Genomic DNA, 18,312 nt, shown 5'->3' with positions numbered 1-18,312 from the left:
TGTCTGAATATAGTCCTCTTGTCCCTAACTGCCACCTTAGCAATTGATGCATGAGTGTTAAGGTGGCCACACACCATACAAATAAAAGAGCCAATTTTATACCAATTCGATGATTGTCTCGAAAAATGGAAAGCTTTTTTGTTTTCAATCAAGAAATCCGATTGGACATGTTGAAAAATTCTGACCAATTTTATTAAGAATTGTATGGTGTGTGATAGATTGTGAAATTGTATTCAACCAGAAAAAATTGTATGCAACTATTCGTTTTTTCCCTTGATTTCTCTAACCAACCAATTTTTTCAGAGTTTACGATCTTTTATCCTAAAATTGCAGCAATCTCACAAATAAGTGTGTGGTTCCTCGAAGATTCTGATCAAAACTTCCGATCAATTGGAAAATTGGATTGGAATGCTCGAATCAAATAAAAAAAAAATTGTATGGTGTGTGTCCACTTTTAGGGCAACAGTTGCGTATGTGTGCACCTTTATTGTGGGTCTGGGGGGGAAAGAGTGAGGGCTGGTTTGAGGGTGCTGCGGAGTGAGTGGGTGAGAACAGAGGGGGGTTGTTGAGGGGTGGGGGAGGAGGCGGTGAGGCTATTTGGGATGTTTAGGGATGTAAGGGCAGAAATTAGGGGTTATAGAGAGTTGGAGGGGAGAGTGATACTATTTAGGATGCCGGGATGTGGATGGGGAGAGAAAGGGGCTTACTGGGGATCTGGGGGAGCGGAAGAGTGAGGCTACTGAGGATGTGGGGGGTTGATGGGGAGAGAGAGGGGCTGTATGGCTCTGCAGAGAGCTCTTAAAGCTGCAGAGCCCTAAATTATAAAAAATAGCCTTGTCACTAGGGGGGTGTAAGCCTATGGTCCTGGTTAAGGAAGCAGCAGGTGGGAAAAGATAGACAAACAGTGGGGCTAATTGAGGGTGCTCAGGGAGGAGAGAGGGGCCTACTGAGGTTCTTGGGAGAGAGCATAAAGTCTTTGAGGGTCTGGAGGGGTGAATGTGATGCTAATGAGTATACTAGATGTCAATGGGGGGAGAGAGGGGCTTACTGAGGGTGCTGGGGGTATGGGGAGAGAGGGGCTTACTGAGGGTGCTGGGGGGATGGGGAGAGAGGGGCTTACTGAGGGTGCTGGTGGGATGGGGAGAAAGGGGCTTACTGAGGGTGCTGGGTAGAGAGGGACTTACTGAGGGTGCTGGGGGGATGGGGAGAGAGGGGCTTACTGAGGGTGCTGGGGGTATGGGGAGAGAGGGGCTTACTGAGGGTGCTGGGGGGATGGGGAGAGAGGGGCTTACTGAGGGTGCTGGGGGTATGGGGAGAGAGGGGCTTACTGAGGGTGCTGGGAGTATGGGGAGAGAGGGGCTTACTGAGGTTGCTGGGGGGATAGGGAGAGAGGGGCTTACTGAGGGTGCTGGGGGGATGGGGAGAGAGGGGCTTACTGAGGGTGCTGGGGGGATGGGGAGAGAGGGGCTTACTGAGGGGGCTGGGGAGAGAGGGGCTTACTGAGGGTGCTGGGGAGAGAGGGGCTTACTGAGGGTGCTGGAGGGATGGGGAGAGAGGGGCTTACTTAGGGTGCTGGGGGATGAGGAGAGAGGGGCTTACTGAGGGTGCTGGGGGGATGGGGAGAGAGGGGCTTACTGAGGGTGCTGGGGGGATGGGGAGAGAGGGGCTTATTGAGGGTGCTGGGGGGATGGGGAGAGGGGCGAGAGGGGCTTACTGAGTGTGCTGGGGGGAGAGGGGCTCACTGAGGGTGCTGGGGGGGGGGGGGTGAGGAGAGAAGGGATTACTGAGGGTGCTGGGGGGATGGGGAGAGAGGGTCTTACTGAGGGTGCTGGAGGGATGGGGAGAGAGGGGATTACTGAGGGTGCTGGGGGGATGGGGAGAGAGGGACTTACTGAGGGTGCTGGGTAGAGAGGGGCTTACTGAGGGTGCTGGGGGGATGGGGAGAGAGGGGCTTACTGAGGGTGCTGGGGGGATGGGGAGAGAGGGGCTTACTGAGGGGGCTGGGGAGAGAGGGGCTTACTGAGGGTGCTGGGGGGATGGGGAGAGAGGGGATTACTGAGGGTGCTGGGGGGATGGGGAGAGAGGGACTTACTGAGGGTGCTGGGTAGAGAGGGGCTTACTGAGGGTGCTGGGGGGATGGGGAGAGAGGGGCTTACTGAGGGTGCTGGGGGGATGGGGAGAGAGGGGCTTACTGAGGGGGCTGGGGAGAGAGGGGCTTACTGAGGGTGCTGGGGAGAGAGGGGCTTACTGAGGGTGCTGGGGGGATGGGGAGAGAGGGGCTTATTGAGGGTTCTGGGGGGATGGGGAGAGAGGGGCTTACTGAGGGTGCTGGGGGGGGGGGGGGGGGGGGTGAGGAGAGAGGGGATTACTGAGGGTGCTGGGGGGATGGGGAGAGAGGGGCTTACTGAGGGTGCTGGAGGGAAGGGGAGAGAGGGGCTTACTGAGGGTGCTGGGGGGATGGGGAGAGAGGGGCTTACTGAGGGTGCTGGGGAGAGAGGGGCTTACTGAGGGTGCTGGGGGGATGGGGAGAGAGGGGCTTACTGAGGGTGCTGGGGGGATGGGGAGAGAGGGGCTTACTGAGGGTGCTGGGGGGATGGGGAGAGAGGGGCTTACTGAGAGTCTGGATGGGATGCAGGGAGGGGGCTGGAGAATGAATGGAAGCTATTGAGTGTCAGGGAGGAGAAGACAGAATGATCACTACTGAGGGTGCTGGGGAGTACAATGCTCCCATTAAGGTCTACGGAACTTCCCAAATAGTCTGATCGTTAGCATTACATTCATAGTTTTTTTCCCCAAGTCATTTGCATGAAGTTGCTTTTTTGAGGATCCAGCCTTTACCCCTTAAGGACCAGCCCTGTTTTTTGTGATCTGTGCTGGGTGGGCTCTGCAGCCCCCAGCACAGATCAGGTGGCATGCAGAGCGATCAGATCGCCTCCCCCTTTTTTCCCCCCTATGGGGATGATGTGCAGGGGGGGTCTGATCGCTCCGGTCGATAGGCATGTTGCGGGGGGGGGGGGGGGGGGGGGTGGGTGTCACCTCAAAGCCCCCCTCTGCGGCGGAATTCCCCCCCTCCCTCTCCTACCTGTCCCCCCTGGTGATCTGGGCTCCAGAGGACGCTATTCATCCTGTGCAGCCTGTGACAAGATGGCCTCTGTCACATGGCGGCGATCTCCGGCCGCTGATTGGTCGGGGATCGCCGATCTGCCTTACAGCAGCGCCGTTCAATGTAAGCAAAGGAGACATACGTCTCCTGCGTTTACATTTAGTCTGCGAGCCTTGATCAGCGGCTCGCAGGCTATTCACGGAGACCCGCTCCGTGATCTAACAGGAAACGGCCGCTCGCGCTAACGGCCTTTCCTGATTAATTAGGGAGGCACCTGGCGACGCAGATCTGCGTCGCTGGTCCTCCAGCTACCACTTTGCCGCTGCACGGTATGAGTGTGCGGTCGGCAAGTGGTTAAGATCATTCTTGAACAATAGATTGTGGAACGATCATTCATCTGTAGATTTACACAATCTATTGTGGACAGCTGTTGTGCCAGAGAGCAAGTTTTTATACTCTGGGTTTTTCTGTTGTCTGATTGGTTGACAGTGTGATTTCTTGTCAAAAGATTCGCCGTGGTGGAAATTTCAGGTAATTGGATGGTGTAGAAAAGATTGTAGTTTTTTTTTAATATAGTAATTTGAAATTTAATTCAAAATGTTTTCGATAATTGTTTTTATAATTATGGAAAATGTAATGCCTGGTACACACCATGCAATTTCCCGTAAGACTGGCTGTCAAATTGGGGATTTCCAATCGTCTGATCTATTTTGTATATAAGTGATTGGAAAATCGATCAGAAAAACTATTTGAAATCAGATTGGACCTGCTGGAAATGATCGATTTGACTGCCATTCTGATGGGAAATTGCATAGTGTGTACCAGGCATAACACTCATGTGATACATTTGTCAGATTTTTCATGTTACAACCAACCAGAAAAATCAATAATTTTCAAATCGAAAAAAATATATATAAAAAAATTGTACTGTGTGTGGCCACCTCTAGTCAGATGATAATAGAATATCAAAACAATGCATTTTTTATTCTACTGTAAAAGTGCCCATACACTGGTAAATGGACAGCAGATTCAAGATAGATTCCCCTCTTATTGAATCTGATCAGAGATTGCTCTATTGCTGCCACAGATCTGCACACAGATATCCAACAAATTTCAGCATGAAATCTATTGGAAATCTGTGCAGCCGCCTCTGTCTGCCAGCTCCCCTCCAGTATCTCCAATGTAATGTGTACTCCCCGGGCCTGTAGTTAGTGTGGAAGCGGTGCTGCTCACCTATCAACCGGCATGCCTCCTCCAGTGACCCGTGTCATCTCTCTATTGCCACCCCATGATCTGACAACACATGTGTGATCTTGTACATGCCATCATCCCTAGCAGCAATGAGGAGAAGACACGGGACACAGAAGGAGCCCACCAACGGACAGGCGACTTCCACACTAACCACAGGACTGGGGGGGTACACATTACACATGGGGGTGGAGACCGGCTGAGGGTCGGTCTGTTGTCAGGAAATCGAATGCCGCGCACCTGACCTATTCCCTTTGATCGAGATCTTTCCAGCATACCAGATTGATTGTTTAGAATAGATTGATTCCAGATGGAAATCCATCAAAATTACAATCAGACGGCCACTTCACAGTGTCGATCATTATGATATCGATACCACAAATGTAATAATGTATGGGCGCTAGAAACCTGTCTTTTTATTCAGTCTTCTATCGATAATTTGTTTTAATTGATGGCTTGCAGCGATAGCGTTATGTTTTTGGCCAGTCACGGTGTAATCCCTAACGTATCTTGTACCGCAATGCGTGTCTGAAGTGTGTGGCAGGAAAGCCAAATGCTGACATAGTCTATTAGAAGAAAGGTCGTGTCCAACACAAAAATACATTTCCCCAAACATTCTTCTGCTGGGATATTATGCTGGGTACACACTTTGAGATTTTAAGGCAGATTTACTGTTCGATTGATTATTTCTAAGATCTTGATCGATTTCCGATCAATTTTTATAGCAGTGAGCGGAAAACGGTCGGAAATCGATCGGAAATCACATCGGACATGTTGGAAATAATCGATCTGACAGTAAATCTGCCAGAAAATCTCATAGCGCGCACCTAGCATAAGACATCATACAGACAAACATGTGAGAGCTGTGGAGGAACTACAAGTGTCAGCATGCCTGCAAGGTTCACTAGTTATGAAGATGCTTATTAGGGATGGTCAATCAGATGCAAATCATTTTGAGTTGATGCAGGCTTATGCAAACTGTGTATGCAAATTTATTTAGCTTGAAAACAGACCAATCGAATTTTACCTCAGCAGCATTTGATTGGTCCATTTTCAAGCTGCATAATTTTGCATAAGCCTGCATCAACTCGAAATTATTTTCATCTCACTGACCATCCATGAATTATATTATACATGTAAAACAGGCAGGACAAGCTGATCTAGAGCTGGGAATATGACTGTTACATTGGGCTCTATTCTCAAAGACTTCCCGCATGCGGTAAAGTACATGCGGGAAGTTTGCACCCAAAATACCGTCAAGTTTGCATTCTCTAAATTTTCCGCATGTTTTTCCCGCATGCGGAAAAAGTGCGGAAAAAGTGTGGTAAAAGTGCGGGATTCATGCGGAAAACTTTCCGCAAAAGTCGGTATTTTCCGCAATAAAAGATCAATTCTCAAAAATGTTCAGGCGCATCATTTCGTCGTTAATTACCGATTTTTTATCACCTACAAGTAGTAGGTGATATATTCCGAATCCCATTGACTTTAATGAAGTGTGGAGGCTTAAGGGCTGTGCTTGCTGGACTTTTAAAAAAAAAATTTTAAACACTTTTTCATGCGACCTTTTTACTGCATGATTCCCGCATGAATAATGGCTGTTTCCGCATCTTTTTTCCCGCATGCGGCAAACATGCGGAAAATGTTAGTGAATGCTGAAAAAATGCGGAGTTTACCGCTGGCGGGAATTTAGCGGTTAAATTTTGCGGTACTTTTGGCTCTTTGAGAATAGAGCCCATTGTGGCACTTTATCATTTTTGTCATAAAGCTAGTGTATCTCCACATAACCTATCCTGCACTGCTAAAAAAACAAGGAAAGAAATTAAATGATACCAGTTATGTAACCAGAAATCTCAAAATGTATAACAGTCTATTGTGGGGAGGGGGAAGTCATTCTACTAAAGAAACGTCTGTGTGTGAACACTACAATGCAGTGATTGTTTATAGTCTTTGTGGATTATAAATTCAATGGTGAAAGGAAAATGTATTAAAAAAACAAACAAGTAGCAGAAATAGCTTGTTAGAAGCTTGAGTATCACTCCCACAGAATATGTATAAGCTGTTACGTCCTATCTATGGATCTGTGGTTAAAAGGTGACAAGCAGGTCGCTGCTGGGGATCTGAATAGGAGACACTGGGTCACCTCAAAACCAGCATTAGTCACTATAGTCCTATGATGTAATTAAGGATGAGGTAAAAGTTTCTTTCACCTTTCTCATCATCCCCCGCCACTTCCTGCCATAAATATTTGTTTGTCCCCTGACTTTCTAGGCTGACTTTTTTTGTCACAGATGATACCAGGGAACTTCTGCAGGAGTTGATGACACACACACCATAAAGTGACTAGTTTGTCTGTCAAACAGAGGGGGGAGGTGAGGGCGGCTGAAACCTCTCATTGTTATGACAAAACAGAGAATCTAGCTCGACTGGTTTCATGGCTCATGGTGAGTTTCTGTGAGATGGAGAACCGGATCGATGCAGACAGGCTCCTCCCATGGGTGCAGGAGGGCTATATCTACCTTTCCAAAATTTCCACCTCACACACTCTCCTTCCTGATCAGCCAAGAGACCGCAGCTTGACTCTCCACAGCTGAGCAACAAGCCATGGCTTCTATGGGTCTACAGATCTTGGGCATTGCCCTCTGCATCATCGGCTGGCTGGGCTGTATAGTCACCTGCGCTCTCCCCATGTGGAGGGTGACTGCCTTCATTGGAAACAACATCGTGGTGGCTCAGATCGTTTGGGAAGGACTATGGATGAACTGCGTGGTGCAGAGCACAGGGCAGATGCAGTGCAAGGTGTACGACTCCATGCTTGCCCTTCCCCAGGACCTGCAGGCAGCCAGAGCCCTGATCGTCATTGCCATCGTGGTGGCCCTCCTGGGAGTCTGCCTGTCCATCATTGGAGGCAAGTGTACCAACTGTGTGGAGGATGAGTCTGCCAAGGCCAAGGTGATGATCGTCAGCGGCATCGTCTTCATCGTGGCCGGGATCCTCACCCTGATCCCCGTGTCCTGGTCCGCCAACAACATCATCCGTGACTTCTACAACCCCTTGGTGGTGGAGGCTCAGAAGAGAGAACTTGGGGCATCGCTATACATAGGCTGGGCAGCAGCTGCCCTCTTCCTCCTCGGAGGTGCCATGCTGTGCTGCAACTGCCCACCAAGGGACCAGAAACCCTACTCTGCCAAATACTCTGCAGCACGATCTGGACCAGCCAGCAACTATGTGTAATCACCAGCAGCCCTCAATGGACACTGCCTTGTGCATGAAGGCACCAAAGGACACAGGGACTCTCATCACTCAGCCACCATCCTCATCCACGCTCCTTTACAACCAACTGTGTGGACTTTTCATCCCTGAAAAATCACTGGTGACTGTTTGTTTTATTTTTTTATTTTCATCCACATAGACTCTGACCGATCTAGCCTGGGCAAAGGACTCTGTATAGCCCCACCCAGCAGAGGACGCTGTCCGTCACTGCTGAGACTGTGATCGATGAAGAGGGTGCAATCACTAATCATCGGGGTGGAGGCGCACACCTGGGAGTTTGGGTGGGGGAGGCGTTCTGTGAGTCAAACCACTAATGCAAGAGACTGGGCTAAGCAGCAGGTGCATCATGACAGCGTGCTGAGCACAATGCGCCCCTGCTGGTCACAGCGCAGTACTGCTGATAGAGTTCTGTAACTTGAATAACTCAGGGAGGTTATAATCCGTGGAGTCTGCAGGTTGCCGACTAGCCAGAGAGGGGAATGGGGGGAGGAATCTAGGATCCACTTTTGAGCTCCGCACTATTGATTTTTCAACCAGATTCTGCAGGTTACTATATTTCAGTATTGGAGATTTCAGGCAGGGCAATCCTCTGTGCATATTGCTGACACCCTGCTCCTATGCACTGGTGATTCCCTGCTCCTATCCGTGCCTTATTCCGCCAAATCAGAATGTGATCTATACATTATAATCTATTCCACTTCACCTAAATGATATGCTATGTATTTAAGACGAACCCAGCTTTATGTGATCTCATCTGTACAGTGCTAAATACTCCTCCAATATAGATCTGTGTAGAAATGCTGTGTATATACCCCTTAATCACTCACCATTTAGATTAAGATCAGTGCAAACTGTACGCAGCTATACCTGTTTAGTTTGTATAAGGTCTGCGATGTGAGACCGTGCAAAGCCAAATCCAAGTCTTTTTTAATTGTTATTTTTATATATATTTTTTTTGTAAATGTTTGCTTTTCAAAATGTTTAATGTTTCTACAATAAACAAATGTTACTCTTTAATATGATTGCTTTTGTATGTTTAATTGCTATTGGGCATGCCTACATGGTAAATGTGTTTGGGGGAGGGGGTAGATTTGTTTTTATTGTGTGTGTGTGTTGTTTTTTTGTTGTTTGTTTATTTTTTTTGCCAATGTAATGCTATGTGTGTTTGCACTTGAGCCAGGGGCGTAGCAATAGGGGGTGCAGAGGTAGCAACCGCATCGGGGCCCTTGGGCCAGAGGGGCCCCAAAGGGCTCTCTCTCAACTACAGTATTAGCTCTCTATTGGTCCTGTGCTCATAATAATCACTTCTATAGATACATTGAATAATGGTAATCATTAGGAAACTTCCCCAGCCCCTTCTTGCACCTCAGGCACTGTAGTTGCCATTGGCAGGTTTTGGTGCGCCGTATCAATTGTCATGTATAGAGTGCTTGGGGGGGCCCCATGTAAAACTTGCATCGGGGCCCACAGCTCCTTAGCTACGCCACTGACTTGAGCTATGCATTAGCAAGAGCTTTTTAAAGTGAATGGGAACTGAAAAGGGGGGGGGGGGGGGGAGAAATCAGCCAGATTCTTAAAGTAAACCGGAGCTGAAGATATAAGAAAAATGTGATACTTACCCGCTGTTTACTCCAGCAGCATAAACATGTTTGAGTCCCTCGCTGGTCTACTGTTCAGTCATGATCAGCCCCAGTAAGGGCCTGAGACCACTAACATAGTTGAATTCGCTTTTCAGCATCTCCGCAGATGACCCAGACTGGACGCAACTGAGACCGTTACTGGGCCTGATCAGAAGACCACGGGAGGACGGCGAGGGGCTTGCTTATGTGTTTATGTTGCTGGGGGGAGCAGTGGGTAAGCATTAAAAAAAAAAAATCCTCTTTAACTCTGATTTACTTTGTGAGGGAAGGCTCTGGATCTGCTGGCTCCCCCTGGTAGCAGTATTTATCCAAATTGGTCAAATCTGCTTTCTGCTGCCAAAAGAGACTTTGGAAGTCTTTGGAGCCCAAGTGCTCCTGAAGATGGGTGGCTCTGTAGTGCGCCTGTGCTGGCACACTCTCTTGCATGCTCACACGTGCAGTATGGAGCTGTCTGTCTTTGGGAGCACTCACTCCGAAGACTTCTGAAGTTTCCTACGACGGGGGAGCTGCCACTCAAACGAGGGGACTGTGAGAGGAGTGGGAAGGCTCTGCAGGGGTCCCCAACCTTTTCAGGCCCGGGGACCACTTTTTTTTTGGGGGGGGGGGGGTTGGTGGTATTGGGTGTGCAACCTAGTGGACAGTGTCGTGTGCAGCGGGTTACGGGGGGGGGGGGGGGGTGCTGGGATGCGGTGGCATAGCTAGCATAGTTGACCCAGTATAGGGAGTTATAGTTGCCCCAGTATGGCTAGTATAGCTAGTATGGGCAGGTAGTAAACCCCCCCTCCCCCACCGCGGCTGCCGCTCATGTTAACTTATGAGCTGGTGGATGCTTTTTCTATTAGATTTCCCAAAGCGCCGGTCTCCTCCTTCCATCTCCTATTACAGCAGTCAGCAGCGCATCTTGTAGCTGCTGTAAAGGAGGGAAGGAAGCAGGACAGTGGCTTCCTGTAGCGGCGATATGCATCGCCTTTACCATGGGAACCGCTTCCTTCCCTTCCTTACAGCAGCTACGAGACGCGGTGCTGACTGCTGTAATAGGAGATGTGGTGCCTGGGGGAATCTAATAGAACAAGTGGCCGCCAGCTCATAAGGTAACACGAGCGGCGGGGGTGGTGAGGGGGGAGATGACAGGCCTGCCGCGGCCCAGCTGGAAACTGCCAACGGACCGGCAGTGGGCTGCGGCCCGGTGTTTGGGGACCCCTGCTCTATAGGACCAAGAGCATTCCCTCTCCTTATATAAGTATTTGGCTTTTTAACTTCTAGATGGGTGTGATCGCAGTTCCAGGACTGCCTAATGTCAAGTCATGGGTCGGGGTTTTGCAGGAGCTTGCGTGCGCATCTTCGCTTGGATAACAGAGCTCTGCCCCGCCATCAGTCTCCCAGCAGCGCTCGCCGCTAGGAGACTGTTAAACGGTGAAACCGCCATCTATTTACTGTGCAGTGTTGCGATCCACGGCAGCGTTATACTGGGTACAGCCGTGTTACACGGCTGTCCCCCTGGGGGAGACAGGAGCGATCTGCTGTCAAAGGCTAAAAGTTTATTTGTAAAAAAATAAACAATACTAGGAGCAGTCAGAGCCCACCAACAGAAAGCTCTGTTGGCAATGATGGTCTCCTGAGTAATTACAAGTGTCTAAGCATTCGAAGTTCGTGATTTAAATGAGGCTTAATTGCCTCAGGTGTGCAGCAGGAAAATAAGGGGGTTATTCACCCATAAGTCCGTGGTATATCGTGCACTCCAAACAGCTTGCACATGTCCTATTGGATGCTTTGCAAGCCTCACTACGCGCACTTCCTCCTTAAAGTCGGATGGAGGAAGTGCTTGGTGTTGAGGCTTGCAACGCATCCAATAGGACTTGTGCAAGCTGTTTGGAGCGCACAATATACCATGGACTTATGGGTAAATAACCCCCTTATTTTCCCGCCGCACACCTGAGGCAATTAACCTCTTGACGACCAGCTAACGCCGATCGGCGTAAACTGGTTGTCTGTGGGTTTCCATGGAAACGGCCGCTCGTTCGAGCGGCCGTTCCATGTCAGTTCACGGAGGGGGTCTCCGTGAACTGCCTGCGAGCCTCCAATCGCGGCTCGCAGGCGAAATGTAAACACGCGGGGAAGAAATCCCCGGTGTTTACACTGTACGGCGATGCAGCAGCGCCGTAAAGGAGATTGGCGATCCCCCGGCCTCTGATAGGCCAGGGATCGCCGCCATCTGATAAGCTGAAGCCAGGATGTATCGCCGTCCTGTACCGCCCACAGAGCCAGGGAGAGGGAGGGGGGAATAGCGCTGCGGAGGGGGGCTTTGAGGAGCCCCCCCCCGCAAGGCATAGCAGAGCGGCGGCGATCAGATCCCCCCCCCCCCCCCAGCAGAACATCCCCCTAGTGGGGAAAAAAGGGGGAGGAAGTCTGATCGCCCTGCCTGCAATACGATCACTTGGTCGGCAAGTGGTTAAGTAATTCAATCACTTTGAGTGCTAAGGGCCTGTTTCCACTACCCTGTGATTTGATTCTGATTGCAAATTGCAAGCTACATTAAACAAATGGAATTGGCAGAAGCAATTTCCATTAGTGCGATCCGATTGCGTCCAAGCACGATCGTTGTCCTGATGTGTTTTGGATGCGATTGAGCTTTAATATACTGAGTATAGTAACTCAATTGCATGGTAAAAAAATGAAACTCGATTGTGATTACATTTGCAATCTCATTTTGTAGTGGAAAAGAGCCCTTATGCTGGGCATACACGGTGAGTTTTTTTTTTTTATTATCAATCGAGCCGCTGATGGCTTGATTGATAGTATCTGACGTGTCCATTGACCTGTCGGATCGATTCCGCGCTCGATACCGGCGGGCAGGACAAAAGAAAAAACGAAGTGCAGATAAGCCGCCCGCGGGTACGAGCGGGAATCAATCCGGCAGCGCCGCAATCTATCGTGCAGCTGGATACAAGGTATAAAACGTACCGTGTATCCCCAGCATTAGACCCGGCATGGGCAAACTTGGCCCTCCAGCTATTAACCTCCATGCCGGTCTAAAAAATCCGGCAAGGAGGCAGTGCCGCACTTTTTTTTTATTTATTTTTTTTCTAAATCATGTAGCGAGCCCAGGGCTCGCTACATGATAGCCGCTGAGCGGCGGCATCCCCCCACCCACTCTGATCGCCTTCGGCGATCAGAGTATGCAGGAAATCCCGTTGAGAATGGGATTTCCTGCAGGGCTTCCCCGGTCGCCATGGCGACGGGGCGGGATGATGTCACGGACGTCGGGACGTCACAGGGAATCCCGGGCCACCCCTCAGCGCTGCCTGGACCTGATTGGCCAGGCTGCGCAAGGGGTCTGGAGGGGAGGGGGAGGGGGCGGCGCGACGTTGCGGATAGCGGCTGATCGGCGGCGAGCAAAGTGCTAGCTGCTTGTAACGAAAAAAAAATTATGCAAATCGCCCCAGCGGGGCCTGAGAAATCCTCCTGCGCAGGTTACCCCGAGCTGAGCTCGGGATAACCGGCAAGGAGGTTAAGGAACTACAAATGCTACAAAGCATTTGCCTTTGAGTCATGACTGTGGCTGTCAGACTTCTGCAATGCATTGTGGGACTTGTAGTTCCTCAACAGCTGGAGGGCCAAGTTTGCCCATGCCCGCCTTAGACACTTGTAATTACTTGTGAGCCCAGCCTGTCTGGCAGAAAAGGGGGGGGGGGGGGATCACTTGTGTGCTGAGTTGTACGGTCCTGCAGTGAAGCCTTAAAGCTGCAGTAATTGCAAAAAAATAGCCTGGTCACTAGGTGGGTGTAAGCCTACGGTCCTCAAGTGGTTAATACATGTATATTATAATTTCCCATTAGCTTAGAGGGCTGGTGCACACCAGAGCGGTTGGTTTTTTTTTTTTTCCCCCCAAACGCAAATTCGGGGTCTGCAGCATTTTTTAGATTTCTGAGGCGTTTCTGCCTCAATGTTAAAGTATAGGAAAGTGGAAAACTGCTCTGAAAAACGCTAGATCAGAGCAGTTTTCCAGGTGTTTTTGTTACAGAAGCTGTTCAGTAACCACTTTACTGTAACTATATATATGAAATCTGCTACACCAAAACGCTGCAAAAAATGCTAGGCATGTTTAGAAAACCTCTTAGGCCCCATTCACACCTAAAACCGCAAAACGCTGGCGATTACCGCTAGCGTTTTGTGAAATTAGTGATATTTGAACTTTCTCAGCCATTATAGCTGAACTTGTGAACTAAGAATTTACGATACCTCTGTGTCAGTCCAACTCCCAGGTCTGTGAGCAGGTGTTAAACAAGGATCCTTATCTTAGCTTACAACTTCTAACCCCAGGTGGATGGTCTGTGTGAATTAAGGCATCTTAATGACATGTATTTATGCTTGAAAAAATATCTGTTTTCCCTTTTGATGTTGCATGTATATAAGCTGTCTGTACCACCAGTTTGCAAACTAACAGGATATAAGCCAGACGAAGGCTGCAAGGCCGAAAGCTTGCTTATTTTTATTAATTTTTAGTTAGCCAATAAATGGTATCATCCTGGACACTGCAGCGTTTTGGGAGTGATCGTGATTAGCTGTGCTATGCATGTTAATCGCAATCGGTACTAGCGAATCGCTGGCAAAACGCTGCATGTCATGCGTTTGCAGTAAACGCTAACTGCAAATGTGGCAGTGAGAACACTGCCATAGGCTTACATGGGCTAGCGGTTTTAAAAACCGCTAACGTTTTGCGTTGAGCGGGAATTGCGCAGTTCCCTCTTAAGTGTATACGAGCCCTAAACATGCCTAGGAATAGCTCTGAAAATCTGATTCAAAAACCTCTAGTGTTAGCAGATCTGCTAGAGGTTTGTGGTGTGCACTGGCCTTAAATCACACTAGTTTTTGCAGTCTGAGTTATGGTGAGGGTGGGTTTTTTATTTCTTCAGATGGCTCGATCATTTCCTGAGAGGTCTGATCTGATTTTAATCATTTTTCTGATAAATTTTCTCATAGATGTGAATGGAAATTGATTGGAAAAACGATAGGTCAGTAAAATATGCCGAAAAAAACTTGTTTATTCCCAGCATGAGAGATTAACAATTTACATTGTAAAGTGATGGATATGTACACACAGCAGGAACAATCACTCATTACATGCTATTCGGCATTCTGGTAACAAACACACACCTACCTCCCACTCCACCACACACTCAACCCCGCCCAAACATTTTGTGAAATGTCATTTCACAACAGCTGCATACACACCTCAGAAGTCTTTGGAAAACGAACCATCAGTAGACAGTTTCCTCCCCAACTGATGGCAACAAAAGATATTTTATTTGTCTTTTTTTTTTTTTTTTTAAAAAGTCCAATTTTGATTTTCTGCAGTATTGAACTCAAAGTTAATCCCTTTTTCGATTTGAAGCAGATCTGGCATGCTGTCAATTATTGAACGATGGGAATTTTCCCGTTGATATGAATCGTTCAATAATTGACAGCATGCCAGATCTGCTTCAAATCGAAAAAGGGATTAACTTTGAGATCAATACTGCAGAAAATCAAAATTGGACTTTTTTTTTTTTTAAAAAAGAGACAAATAAAATATCTTTTGTTGCCATCAATTGGGGAGGAAACTGTCTACTGGTGGTTCCGTTTTCCAAAGACTTCTGAGATGTGTAAGGCCTGGAACCAACTACAAAGCGATATCGCTAATCTGAATCACTAGGATTTTTAATGAGCATTTTGTAAGCGATTTCATGAGCGTTTTCTGGTGATTTTGGTAGCGATTTTAAAAAGTGTAAGGTTTTTGCCAGCGATTGTGTAGCGATTAGCGGTTTTCATTCTGATTGGTCCTTTCAATTAACTTACATTTTTATTACAGTTTACAGTGATTTCAAAACGGTAGTAAATTGCTCTGTATAGTGATTCATGAGCGATTACGCCAGCATTTATATACTTTACATTGCAGAAATGCTGACGCAAAACGCTAACGCTCAAAAATGCTGCATGTCCTGCATTTGTGATTTTGCTAATCGCAATCGCTCCAGTGGAATTTACATTACATTAGCTGAGTGTTTAGGGAAATCGCTAGCGTTTTGAAAACCTCCCTAAATGCTCAAAAAATCGCTCTAGTGGGTTCCAGCCCTAAAGCCTACTACACACTTTCAATTATGATTGGCCAATCTCTGACCATATGAGCCTATACTGTCTGTATGCAATTTGCCCTAAATTTACATGCCAGAGGGAACTGTTCACTTGTTATTGACCACCTATAGCAGGACACATTGCTGTCTTCCTGCTGAAAATGCTGCTTGTCTGGCAGGTGTGCTGATTAGCTACACATATGCAATTACTGTCAACCGGTGGAGATCGGGATAAATCCCTCAGATGACAGTTTGTTTCCCAATGATGTACAGATGTGTAGTTAGCCTGTAGGCTATTGACACATTCTGCTACTATGGAGGGAAGAGGAATGGCTCACAACAGAGTGGGAGGAAAAACAATAGACAGTGTTCTGCCGGAATGATCTGGCAAGCCAGATCTGATGTGTCGGGGCCGGGGCTGCTGTACACAGAAGATTTTCTGCAGAGGTGGTCTTCTTCAGTGGCCGCCTGGCGCCTACATGGAGTTTAATCTAGTGTGTGTACGAACCGTAAATGACCCCCGAGTGTCAACTAGAAAGCTGCTCCGTTGTGCACCGCATGTTGTTCCTCCTGCCACCCCCATAGCAGTAGAGTCTGTAAGGGCTCACTCAAACCAAAACTGTTGTCCAAGGGACCGAGTCCCTACCCCTGCCGGGTGACATGCCTGGCACATGTGTCCAAGGCTTCACTTTGCTCCAGCCCTGAAGCAATATGCTGATCTTATCTGACTTCCCTGGCTGCATTCTTGTGTCAGGTGTGTCACTCAAAACCATAGAAACCAAAAGTACAGCATGGGCAACGGCAATAAGCATCTATAAGGGCTCGTTTCCATCTGCACGATTTTAACCCCGCTTTTGGAAATGCAGTGCAATGCGGATCGCAGGGACATAAAAAAGTGCATAGACTGCACTGTCAGATGTTTCCATACATGCGTTGGAATTCACCCTGGAATTGCAACACATGGTTGCATTAATTTTGGCAGATTAGAGCTGCAATACTATCCACTTTGTCCTTTGATACAGTATATCTACGTCAGCTGTGGCTCTCTCCAAGCCACAGCGACGTAGATATACTGACCTGCTTGCAGCCTTGTTGTGCAGGAACAGGTGCGCTTCAGAGCGCACCTCCCAGCACAAACAGCTGCAATACTAATTGGTGAAAGGGAAAATGTTCCCTTGTAGCCAATTAGTAACCCCTCCACGGATGAACGATCACCGCTGTAGCAAACAGCGGTGATCCTTCATCTCTCCCCTCGGTGGCCAGATCTGTTAAAAAAAAGGATTAGAAAGCAGCTTGACTCACCTTTTCCTGTTCCAGCGATCAGCCTGCAGCCCAAGCCTCCGATCGCCGCTCTGCACGCAGCTCTGTGATACTGAATAGCCGAGTCCCGGCTTGATGACGTCATCAAGCCGGGACCCGGTAACTGGCATCACAGGGCTGCGTGCAGAGCGGCGATCGGAGGCTTGGGCTGCAGGCTGATCGCTGGAACAGGAAAAGGTGAGTCAGGCTGCTTTCTAATCCTTTTTTCCCAGAACGTCTCAGGACAGCAACCCTGAGACTTGTCTCCTTCCATAATTCACTGGACAGGAAGCTAGATAAGAATTTGCATAATAGATTAGATAGGGATTAGACAGGTATATACAACATAGTTCCCGCTTACCCCATCAGTTGTTATCCTGTCCAGCAGGATGCTAGGTGTGGGGATATGGCTGGCCACCCATGCTAGTTGCAGGAGCCGCTGCTTGTGTGATCTCCCTGGCTGCGCAGGCTAGTTGTCCTCGCGCGGGATCACGCTGCACGCTGTAGCCTTCCCCAGGATGCGGAAGTTCGTACGGATTCCGGAAGTCCCGCCCGCGCATCACGTGATTGGCACCCACGTGACCAGAAGCCGGAAGCAGGAAGTCTCCTGGCCCGGCGTGCGCTCCAGTGCAGCGTTTAGCACGGATTCCTCCGGACAGCGGACGTGCAGGCTGCAGTAACCACTTGGAAAGCTGTGGAATCTTCTGGACTGGTAGGATCTCTGGTGATAGCCAGGGATAATGTTATTATGCTGTGGGCAGGTACATTCTACTTAACTAACTTAGTCACTCTTTACAGTGTCTGTGACTATGGAGGCTGCCTCTGGATCTTCCTCCCAGGGCTCTGTGGAGTCAAGCTCCGTACCCTCTCTGGTATGCATCATTGTGGTTCCTTGATTCATATTGGCTGATTATTGAGGGTTATCAGGCTGATTGGGGTTTTTTCTTTGTGTTTTATTTTAGCCTAAAACCCGGAAGATGGACACTAAGTCTGATAAAGAACTCCCTAACAAGCCTGATAAAACTGACACTGATAAATCTAAAGGCTCTGAAGCTAAAGCATCTCATAAGCCTTCTAAGAAATGTGCAGTTTGCAAGGGTCATTTGTCTTCATCCTCATCTAAAATGTTATGTCAGTCTTGTACAGATAAAGTGGTCAGAGATGAATCTCCTTCTATGTTTAAAGATTTAAAAGGATGGATTAGAGCAGAAATCTCTTCAGCAGTAGAGACTATGAAAAGCTCAGCTACCTCTCCAGTAAGGGCAGGTTTGACAAATCTGTCCACCGAGGGGGCTGCCTGGGTGGGGGGTGGGACATCTGGCTGGCCCTTATGGGGGTTGTTGAACCCCTGGTGGGGGGTAAAATGTACAGCTGGGCGGGGGGGAGGATAAAGTAAGAGGGGATACAATTTTATTTAATGTGCATAATTTTATACTGGGGGCAGATCTGGCTATAATGGTGGGGGGGCCTTAATCCAGGGTGCACCCGCTAATCCTGAGGGCGTATCTGGCTATAATGGGGGACCACTATTCCTGGGGACACATTTAGTTATAATGAGGGGCAGTAATCCTGGGGATACATCTGTCTATCTATACTGGGAGGTGCCAAACAGAGGACACATCGGGCTATACTGGGGGTGACT

The 18,312-nt window shown here is 48.5% G+C and overlaps 1 protein-coding gene across 1 annotated transcript; it reads left to right on the top strand.

The window, feature by feature from the left end:
- Positions 1 to 6,872: 6,872 nt before the first annotated feature.
- Positions 6,873 to 8,638, top strand: CLDN4 (claudin 4). The gene has a single exon (XM_068270038.1). The coding sequence runs from the start codon at positions 6,953 to 6,955 to the stop codon at positions 7,580 to 7,582; it is 630 nt and encodes a 209-aa protein (XP_068126139.1). The 5' UTR covers positions 6,873 to 6,952; the 3' UTR covers positions 7,583 to 8,638.
- The last annotated feature ends 9,674 nt before the right edge of the window (positions 8,639 to 18,312 follow it).

The sequence above is a fragment of the Hyperolius riggenbachi genome, chromosome 2, assembly GCF_040937935.1.
Source record: "Hyperolius riggenbachi isolate aHypRig1 chromosome 2, aHypRig1.pri, whole genome shotgun sequence".
In the NCBI taxonomy this organism is placed as follows: Eukaryota; Metazoa; Chordata; class Amphibia; order Anura; family Hyperoliidae; genus Hyperolius; species Hyperolius riggenbachi.
The sequence above is the reverse complement of the archived record's forward strand: the minus strand, read 5'-3'. Positions and strand labels throughout refer to the sequence as shown.